At 51.0% G+C, this 10,533-nt stretch overlaps 1 protein-coding gene across 1 annotated transcript; it reads left to right on the top strand.

Moving 5' to 3' along the window:
* The first annotated feature begins 528 nt into the window (after positions 1-528).
* LOC142483278 (rab GTPase-activating protein 1-like) lies at positions 529-10,321 on the top strand. Its single transcript, XM_075583345.1, has 2 exons — positions 529-697; positions 8,952-10,321. The coding sequence occupies exons 1-2, from the start codon at positions 542-544 to the stop codon at positions 9,447-9,449; spliced, it is 654 nt and encodes a 217-aa protein (XP_075439460.1). The 5' UTR covers positions 529-541; the 3' UTR covers positions 9,450-10,321.
* Positions 10,322-10,533: the final 212 nt, after the last annotated feature.

The raw sequence follows: 10,533 nt of genomic DNA on the forward strand, positions 1-10,533 counted from the left end.
TGTGTGTGTGTGTGTGTTGGGTGAGTACATTGGATGTAACTGTGTGTGTGTGTGTGTGTGTGTGTGTGTGTGTGTGTGTGTTTTGGGTGAGTACATTGGATGTAACCGTGTGTGTGTGTGTGTGTGTGTGTGTGTGTGTGTGTGTGTGTGTGTGTTGGGTGAGTACATTGGATGTAACCGTGTGTGTGTGTGTGTGTGTGTGTGTGTGTGTGTGTGTGTGTGTGTGTGTGTGTGTGTGGGTGAGTACATTGGATGTAACTGTGTGTGTGTGTGTGTGTGTGTGTGTGTGTGTGTGTGTGTGTGTGTGTGTGTGTGTGTGTTGGGTGAGTACATTGGATGTAACTGTGTGTGTGTGTGTGTGTGTGTGTGTGTGTGTGTGTGTGTGTGTGTTGGGTGAGTACATTGGATGTAACCGTGTGTGTGTGTGTGTGTGTGTGTGTGTGTGTGTGTGTACATTGGATGTAACCCTGCGTGTCTCTCTGTCATGGCATTATTATATTGTATAACTGCCTGTCTGTCCCCTGCAGATAAGGTTTTGTTCATGACGACGGCGGTGGATCTGGTTATTACCGAGGTGCAGGAGCCGGTGCGTTTCCTTTTGGAGACCAAGGTGCGCGTTTGTTCTCCCAATGAGCGGCTCTTCTGGCCTTTCAGCAAACGCAGCTCCACGGAAAACTTCTTCCTCAAACTCAAACAGGTAATATTATTGTGGGAAGCCTGCGCCCTCTTCTGATGCATGCGGCACTGTACATTGGTGATGAGTATAGTGTTGTACCAGGTAGTGAGTTTGGGAAAAAACGGGTAACGGGCACCTGGCTAAAATCAATAGTTCTACGCCGGCGTGGGACAGCAGGAATCCATCCCACAGCACCGCAGCAGGTAAGGTGTGTGTGTGTGTGTGTGTGTGTGTGTGTGTGTGTGTGTGTGTGTGTGTGTGTGTGTGTGTGTGTGTGTGTGTGTGTGTGTGTGCGCCGCCGGGGAACCATTTGACCGGAGCAGGAGTGTTCCTATTGGACAGCCGTCTGTTCAATAGGAACGCTCCTGCTCCGGTCACATGGTTCCCCGGCTCACACACTGCTTACCTGCTGCGGTGCTGTGGAATGGATTCCTGCTGTCCCACGCCGGCTGAAGACACTTCCGATGCTGCCACCGCCACAGGACCTCTGCTGCTGTTCCTAGATGTCACTCGCTGAAAGGTAAGAAAGATAAGTAATAAGATTATTTTCAGCTACTCTGACATTACCCGGCGCCGGGTAAGGGGCCACTTCTTAGTTGCCAGGTCCGGGTAGCTGGAAATGTGCCAGGTGCCGGGTAATTCCGGGTACTTGGTACACCACTAGCTGAGTATCTTGCTGACTTTGCAGATGGGGGCATTCCTTAAGGTTGGAGGAAAGGAGATTTCACCAGCAACAAAGGAAAGGGTTCTTTACAGTAAGGGCAGTTACACTGTGGAATTCATTACCCATGGAGACTGTGTTGGCAGATACAATAGATTTGTTCAAAAAAAGGTTGTACATCGTTTTAGATAGGAAAGGTATACAGGGATATACCAAATAAGTAACATGGGAAGGATGTTGATCCAGGGATTAATCCGATTGCCAATTCTTGGCGTCAGGAAGGAATTATTTCCCCCTTATGAGTTATCATTGGATGATATGTCACTGGGGTTTTTTGTTTGTCTTCCTCTGGATCAATAAGAAAGTATAGATATAGTGTCCTGGAACAGGATTCTCTATTTTTGTTCCCCCTGTTTCTCAACCCCCCCCCCCCCCCCTTTGCAGCTCTGCCTGCTAGCCCTTTATTTGGATGTAAGGCTACGTCTATACTAACTCAGACGGAGCGCAGGGGAGGCGCACCCACGCTACGCGATCACATGTACTGTCCTCTTTGAGACTGTCTATAGATGGCGCCAGAGCGCACATCAGACAGAGCTCAAAACGCCGCGAAATTGAAGAAGACAGAGGCAAGTGATTTATTGCGCGATGGCATGATCACGTGACCTGTCTCCTCCAATCAAAGCGAAATTATATTTTCAAAGTGACGCCATTTTTTTTTTTGGGGTATGCCGGTGGTAAACACACACACACAACACAAACAACATACACAACACAAACAACATAGACAACACAAACAACATACACAACACACACAAAATTAAAGTTAATTTCCATACCCGGGGGAAGTGAACTTGTCTGCCCAGGGCTTCAGATGCTGAATTTGAAAAAATGCCCGTGGATCGGGATGTGAGGTAGGGAAGTGACGTCCCCGCCGGAACGTCATTGCCACGCCTCCAAATCTTTATTGCCACGCCCCCAAATCGCGCCCCGCTAAAATACTCTGCAAAGCCATGAAAACGCTCAGGCTTTAGCAAGAGTATCGCAGCGTGGGTGCGCCTCTGTCCCGCTCCGTCTGCGTTAGTATAGACGTAGCCTAAGCTTTCCCTGCAGCTATCACTCCCAGTGCAGGGGGGAATGGATACATTTAGATACTTCCCAATTCTCCAGCCTGCTAGAAGTTGGTTGCTGTGACAACCCCTTTAATTCCCCTTTCCAAATGTACTTTTCCATCCTCCCCTGTCTGTATTCAGAGGTAGCTTAGCCCTGTCCCTATTCCTGTGTGACAAACATGGCACACTTCCTCTTCCTATCTAGCTACTGAGTGAGTGCTACCATTCTTACCGACTCCCTTGCAAAGCAATGCGTGTGACCGTCCCTTGATACAGAAGCACTTCACATAGAGAAGCGCTCTCTACTTCACATAGAGAAGCGCTCTCTACTTCACATAGAGAAGCGCTCTCTACTTCACATAGAGAAGCGCTCTCTACTTCACATAGAGAAGCGCTCTCTACTTCACATAGAGAAGCGCTCTCTACTTCACATAGAGAAGCGCTCTCTACTTCACATAGAGAAGCACTCTCTACCTACACATAGAGAAGCGCTCTCTACTTCACATAGAGAAGCCCTCTCTACCTACACATAGAGAAGCGCTCTCTACCTACACATAGAGAAGCCCTCTCTACCTACACATAGAGAAGCGCTCTCTACTTCACATAGAGAAGCGCTCTCTACTTCACATAGAGAAGCACTCTCTACTTCACATAGAGAAGCACTCTCTACCTACACAACAACACCCACAAGAACCTTTAATTTCTGTAACTCCCTCAATAAAGTTAAGAAAATACAAAAGGACTTGTTGTGCTTTTAAAGGGGGATGAGTTCAGCTATCTGGCCATCCTTATATCTACAGTAGCATATAACCCTGTGACTACAGAAGATATAGGATAAAGTATCTGTTTAGCATGGGGGTGGACTTGGGCGTCTGTCTTTTTTTCAAGCTTAGCCACATTATTTATACATTATATATTTCATCTTTAAGGTTAGCCCAGGCAGTGCTGATACGCTGTGTGATACGCTGTGTAATAAGCAGGCTGTGCTGAAACCTGTGCAATACGCAGGCTGTGCTGAAACCTGTGTAATACGCAGGCTGTGCTGAAACCTGTGTAATACGCAGGCTGTGCTGAAACCTGTGTAATACGCAGGCTGTGCTGATACACTGTGTAATACGCAGGCTGTGCTGATACGCTGTGTAATACGCAGGCTGTGCTGAAAACTGTAATATGCAGGCAGAAGCTTTTAGGGGTCCATGGTAAAATGGACAAGAAGTAAAAGGTGACACTGTGTGCTAATTTGCATGTCATTACCCAGAATCCCTTGCTGCAGTGGAAGCACTGCATGCTGGGAGATAATGGAGAAAGGCGGGGGTGCAGACCTGTCAGACACGTGAATGTGCTCACATGCGGGATTTTAATTTGCTGGATCTTTAAGCTTCGAATGTCATTGCGCTGCGATACTCTGGGTATCTTTAATCTGTGTGTGTGTGTGTGTGTGTGTGTGTGTGTGTGTGTGTGTGTGTGAGTGTGTGTGAGAGAGATATCTCTGGGTATCTTTAATCTGTGTGTGTGTGTGAGATATCTCTGGGTATCTTTAGTGTGTGTGTGTGTGTGTGTGTGTGTGTGTGTGTGTGTGTGTGTGTGTGATAACTCTGGATATCTTTATTCTCTCTGTGTGTGATATCTCTGGGTATCTTTAATCTGTGTGTGTGTGTGTGTGTGTGTGTGTGATATCTCTGGGTATCTTTATTCTCTGTGTGTGATATCTCTGGGTATCTTTAATCTGTGTGTGTGTGTGTGTGTGTGTGTGTGTGTGTGTGTGTGTGTGTGTGTGTGTGTGTGTGTGTGTGTGTGTGTGTGTGTGTGTGTGTGTGTGTGTGTGTGTGTGATATCTCTGGGTATCTTTAATCTGTGTGTGTGTGTGAGTGATATCTCTGGGTATCTTTATTCTTTCTGTGTGTGATATCTCTGGGTATCTTTAATCTGTGTGTGTGTGTGTGTGTGATCTCTGGGTATCTTTAATCTGTGTGTGTGTGTGATCTCTGGGCATCTTTAATCTGTGTCTGTGTGTGTGTGTGTGATCTCTGGGTATCTTTAATCTGTGTGTGATATCTCTGGGTATCTTCTGGATATCTCTGGATATCTTCTGTGTGTGTGTGTGTGTGTGTGATATCTCTGGGTATCTTTAATCTGTGTGTGTGTGTGTGTGATATCTCTGGGTATCTTTTAATCTGTGTGTGTGTGTGTGTGTGTGTGTGTGTGTGATATCTCTGGGTATCTTTAATCTGTGTGTGTGTGTGTGTGTGTGTGTGTGTGTGTGTGTGTGTGTGTGTGTGTGAGAGATATCTCTGGGTATCTTTAATCTGTTTTGTGTGTGTGTGTGTGTGTGATATCCCTGGGTATCTTTAATCTGTGTGTGCGTGTGTGACATCTCTGGGTATCTTTAGTGTGTGTGTGATATCTCTGGGTATCTTTAATCTGTGTGTGTGTGTATGTGTGTGTGTGTGTGTGATATCTCTGGGTATCTTTAATCTGTGTGAAGTCTCATTTTTACTCATTTATCATCGCTCTTTTCCTTCCTACCGAACCCCCTCATTCTCCGACCTTTAAATCCCAGACGATTATTGTTTTCTGATAAATTATTAATTGAGAAGTGTTTAAGCAGAAGGGCGCCCTGCGGTTTATTCTGCAATGTCCTATTCTACATGCAGGATGCACCGGGTGTTACATGGTCACGCTTCACAGGAGGATCCTGGTCTGTCATAGCATGTAAAGTTCAGGGCAGTGACTCTGGGGACAATCAAATCTCCACTGATTGACACATTGTACATTGTACACCTTCAGCACAATGTAACAGTCCTGGGCTGTTCTCCTGATAATAAAACAGCGTGCAAAATGTCCAGTTGTCCAGCGGCATTCTTTATAAAGGCTGGGAAAATGTCTTCCTTGATAAACACAATCCCAGCAAGCTCAGAACCCCAAAACCCACCACATCATGCGTCTGTGTGCCTCTGTCTGTGTGCCTCTGTCTGTGTGCCTCTGTCTGTGTGCCTCTGTCTGTGTGCCTCTGTCTGTGTGCCTCTGTCTGTGTGCCTCTGTCTGTGTGCCTCTGTCTGTGTGCCTCTGTCTGTGTGCCCCTGTCTGTGTGCCCCTGTCTGTGTGCCCCTGTCTGTGTGCCCCTGTCTGTGTGCCCCTGTCTGTGTGCCCCTGTCTGTGTGCCCCTGTCTGTGTGCCCCTGTCTGTGTGCCCCTGTCTGTGTGCCCCTGTCTGTGTGCCCCTGTCTGTGTGCCCCTGTCTGTGTGCCCCTGTCTGTGTGCCCCTGTCTGTGTGCCCCTGTCTGTGTGCCCCTGTCTGTGTGCCCCTGTCTGTGTGCCCCTGTCTGTGTGCCCCTGTCTGTGTGCCCCTGTCTGTGTGCCCCTGTCTGTGTGCCCCTGTCTGTGTGCCCCTGTCTGTGCGCCCCTGTCTGTGCGCCTCTGTCTGTGTCAAAAGGGGTGCTACTGAGTGTGGCCAAATGTATACAGCAGACAGAAAAGCCCAACGCTACATCCAATGTGACAAAAATACACCGTGAAATACTTATATATTCTCGTGAGTAAGGGTCATTTAGTTAAACCCTTTGGCCAAAGCGCTATAAGCCTGCAGCCACGTCACGGCATGACCAGTATGCAGCCACGTCACGGCATGACCAGTATGCAGCCACGTCACGGCATGACCAGTATGCAGCCACGTCACGGCATGACCAGTATGCAGCCACGTTTTGACCAGTATGCAGCCACGTCACGGCATGACCAGTATGCAGCCACGTCACGGCATGACCAGTATGCGGCCACGTCACGGCATGACCAGTATACGGCCACGTCACGGCATGACCAGTATGCGGCCACGTCACGGCATGACCAGTATGCGGCCACGTCACGGCATGACCAGTATGCGGCCACGTCACGGCATGACCAGTATGCGGCCACGTCACGGCATGACCTGTATGCGGCCACGTCACGGCATGACCAGTATGCGGCCACGTCACGGCATGACCAGTATGCGGCCACGTCACGGCATGACCAGTATGCGGCCACGTCACGGCATGACCAGTATGCGGCCACGTCACGGCATGACCAGTATGCGGCCACGTCACGGCATGACAAGTATGCAGCCACGTCTCTGGCATGACCAGTATGCGGCCACGTCACGGCATGACCAGTATGCGGCCACGTCACGGCATGACCAGTATGCGGCCACGTCACGGCATGACCAGTATGCAGCCACGTCACTGCATGACCAGTATGCAGCCACGTCACTGCATGACCAGTATGCAGCCACGTCACGGCATGACCAGTATGCAGCCACGTCATGGCGTGACCAGTATGCAGCCACGTCACGGCATGACCAGTATGCAGCCACGTCACGGCATGACCAGTATGCGGCCACGTCACGGCATGACCAGTATGCAGCCACGCCACGGCATGACCAGTATGCAGCCACGTCACGGCATGACCAGTATGCAGCCACGTCACGGCATGACCTGTATGCAGGTGCTAACACCACCTGGTAAAATTCTCATTTACCTCTGCTGGAGGGAGCATGGCCACAATGGGCCTGTCCTGCACAGGAACATGGAAAAAAGCTGCCACTAATGTCTTCCGTGCCCGGTACTTTGTAAGGGTTTCTAGTGCCCTGCGCTTAGTTTCATGGGGGCTAGTTAAGATCAGCCTCTCGTAGTGACAGACAGAAGGATCTCAATAGAAATGCCAATGAATTAAGGGAAAATCTAATATTACAAACAAAACATGTCACTGGTTGTAACACAACACGCGTTAGTTACATATCTTTGAACGCGCGGCTATACAGGATCGGTATCTAATGGATCAGAACTTAAAAACAAGACTGATGAATGCAGATTAGATGGGAATGTTAAATGTCTGGTAACAGCAGACACGACTATCAGCAGGAGGGAACCCCCGTGTGTGTGTGTGTGTGTGTGTGTGTGTGTGTGTATGTGTATATATATATATATATATCAGCAGGAGGGAAGCCCCATGGACGTGTGTGTGTGTGTGTGTGTATCAGCAGGAGGGAACCCCCAGGATGTGTGTGTGTGTGTGTGTGTGTGTATCAGCAGGAGGGAACCCCCAGGATGTGTGTGTGTGTGTATCAGCAGGAGGGAATCCCCATGGACGTGTGTGTGTGTGTGTGTGTGTGTGTATATCAGCGGGAGGGAAGCCCCAGGATGTGTGTGTGTATCAGCGGGAGGGAACCCCCCAGAGCGGGGGTGTGCGTATCAGCGGGAGGGAACCCCCAGGGCGGGGGTGTGTGTGTATCAGCGGGAGGGAACCCCCAGGGCGGGGGTGTGTGCGTATCAGCGGGAGGGAACCCCCAGAGCGGGGGTGTGCGTATCAGCGGGAGGGAACCCCCAGGGACGGCGGTGTGCGTATCAACGGGAGGGAACCCCCAGAGCGGGGGTGTGCGTATCAGCGGGAGGGAACCCCCAGGGACGGCGGTGTGCGTATCAGCGGGAGGGAACCCCCAGGGCGGGGGTGTGCGTATCAGCGGGAGGGAACCCCCAGGGCAGGGGTGTGCGTATCAGCGGGAGGGAACCCCCAGGGCGGGGGTGTGCGTATCAGCGGGAGGGAACCCCCAGGGCGGGGGCGTATCAGCGGGAGGGAACCCCCCAGGGCGGGGGTTTTTCCCTCAGCGGGAGGGAAGCCCCCAGAGCGGGGGTGCGTATCAGCGGGAGGGAACCCCCCAGAGCGGGGGTGTGCGTATCAGCGGGAGGGAACCCCCCAGAGCGGAGGTGTGCGTATCAACGGGAAGGAACCCCCAGGGCGGGGGTGTGCGTATCAGCGGGAGGGAACCCCCAGGGCGGGGGGCGTATCAGCGGGAGGGAACCCCCAGGGCGGGGGGCGTATCAGCGGGAGGGAACCCCCCAGGGCGGGGGTGTGCGTATCAGCGGGAGGGAACCCCCAGGGCGGGGGGCGTATCAGCGGGAGGGAACCCCCAGGGCGGGGGGCGTATCAGCGGGAGGGAACCCCCAGGGCGGGGGGCGTATCAGCGGGAGGGAACCCCCCAGGGCGGGGGTGTGTGTATCAGCGGGAGGGAACCCCCCAGAGCGGGGGTGTGTGTATCAGCGGGAGGGAACCCCCAGGGCGGGGGTGTGCGTATCAGCGGGAGGGAACCCCCAGGGCGGGGTGTGAGTATCAGCGGGAGGGAACCCCCAGGGCGGGGTGTGAGTTTCAGCGGGAGGGAACCCCCAGGGCGGGGGTGTGAGTATCAGCGGGAGGGAACCCCCAGGGCGGGGTGTGAGTATCAGCGGGAGGGAACCCCCAGGGCGGGGGTGTGTGTATCAGCGGGAGGGAACCCCCAGGGCGGGGGTGTGTGTATCAGCGGGAGGGACCCCCGGGCCTGAGCTGCCCTTTAATTCCCTGGACCAAAGCCCTGAGGTTGTAATGCACATACTAACCCCAGAATGCACATACTAACCCCAGAATGCACATACTAACCCCAGAATGCACATACTAACCCCAGAATGCACGTCCTTTTCTTCTCATCAACGTACTCCGTGTTACAGATCGAACGGAAGGAGCGCAAGAGTAACTGCGACACATTTTATGAGGTGCTCTGCTTAGAGAGCGAATCGGAGAGAGAGAGACGGAAAACCACGGCCAGTCCGTCCGTGCGGCTATCACAGTGCGGGTCACAAGGATCCAACATCCCGTCACCCCCTGAGGATGACGAGGAGGAAGGTAAGGAAGTGAACGTGGGAACGTGGCTTACGCTAGTGAGGAGGAGCTGCCGCTCTGGGTCATTCTGTTGGGGGGTGTATAGATGGATAAAGGCTGCAGGCAGCAGAGCTATTTCCTCTGTGATGAGCCAGCGGAGGTTTGTCTGTGGCTCTCGCATGCAGTCTGGACCCCGAGCAACTTACCGGTCACCCCGTGGGACCTGCATCTTTGTGGCTTTTGTATCCGCACAAACCGGACCCCGACAATGTGCTATAACCGCAGCTCCCCTCCTACATTACAATCTGCACGTCTGGAATTGGCACAGAAGGGTCACGCTGTATTAAGAAAGAACAGACACGGGTCAGACAGCATTATTCAGTATTCAAACAACCGTAAACTTTGCATTTTAGCGCCTTTTTTTTTTTTGGATGCAAAAAAAAGCGTTTGGGGTAGAAGGGTAATTTGTTTCAAGTTGCCCCATGGGAAGGTTTGGGTGACGACCTAATTAAAGCAGCAATACAGGTTTTATTTATTGTTTTATTTTGTTAATACAGGATTGAAGCAGGGTGGTCTCCAAACTGTGTTCATTTCAGCTCTTGGGACCCCTCGCTTTTGAGAGATAGCGCCGTATGGGGTACCGGTAACCCTGCAGGCAGGGAAGCCGAATTCAAAATGGATGAAATATTTGGACATCACCTTTGTCATGTTTATCTGAAACACTGAAAGAGAATTTGGAAAATATTTGATCTATATTTTTTTTCAAGCATGTATTGAGAAATTGTCTCCCTTTAAACTAACATGGTGGGGACGAAAAGCAATGCTTAGAATATAATTAACTTTATGCATAATGACCATTTTAAGGGTGTTCCCCCTTCCCTTTGGCAAAAAATTGTTTATCAGAATGAATAAACTAGTTTATCTGCTTTAATAAACCGCTTAGAATTACCGACTTCCAGCTGCATCATAATCGCTTTCTTACTGCGCCAAGCGTCAGGCCTCTAATCCAGATACTCCTACCTTGGTATTATTACTGTGCCAAGCGTCAGGCCTCTAATCCAGATACTCCTACCTTGGTATTATTACTGCACCAAGCATCAGGGATTTGATACAGATGCAACTGCCGGTTGTAGACTGCTTGCCAAAGCAAATCTGTGACCATCTCGCAGTAACTCGTGAGATGGTCCACAGCAGGCTGTATTGGCCCATCGGATTAACACAGCGGAGGTCCCTGCATTGAATGTGAATCCCAGCCTGGTAGGATTCACACACCGTGAGTCCCATTCAAATGCAGGGACCCCGCTGTGTAAATCCGATGGGCCACTAGTCTGGCTGCAGGAATCTCACAGCATGGGATGGGTTTAAGTGCAGAATTCTTAAGGCAAGCAGTCTATATCCTGCAGTTGTACTCCTACCTGGGTATTATTACTG

Source organism: Ascaphus truei, unplaced genomic scaffold, assembly GCF_040206685.1.
Source record: "Ascaphus truei isolate aAscTru1 unplaced genomic scaffold, aAscTru1.hap1 HAP1_SCAFFOLD_3137, whole genome shotgun sequence".
NCBI classification, from domain to species: domain Eukaryota; kingdom Metazoa; phylum Chordata; class Amphibia; order Anura; family Ascaphidae; genus Ascaphus; species Ascaphus truei.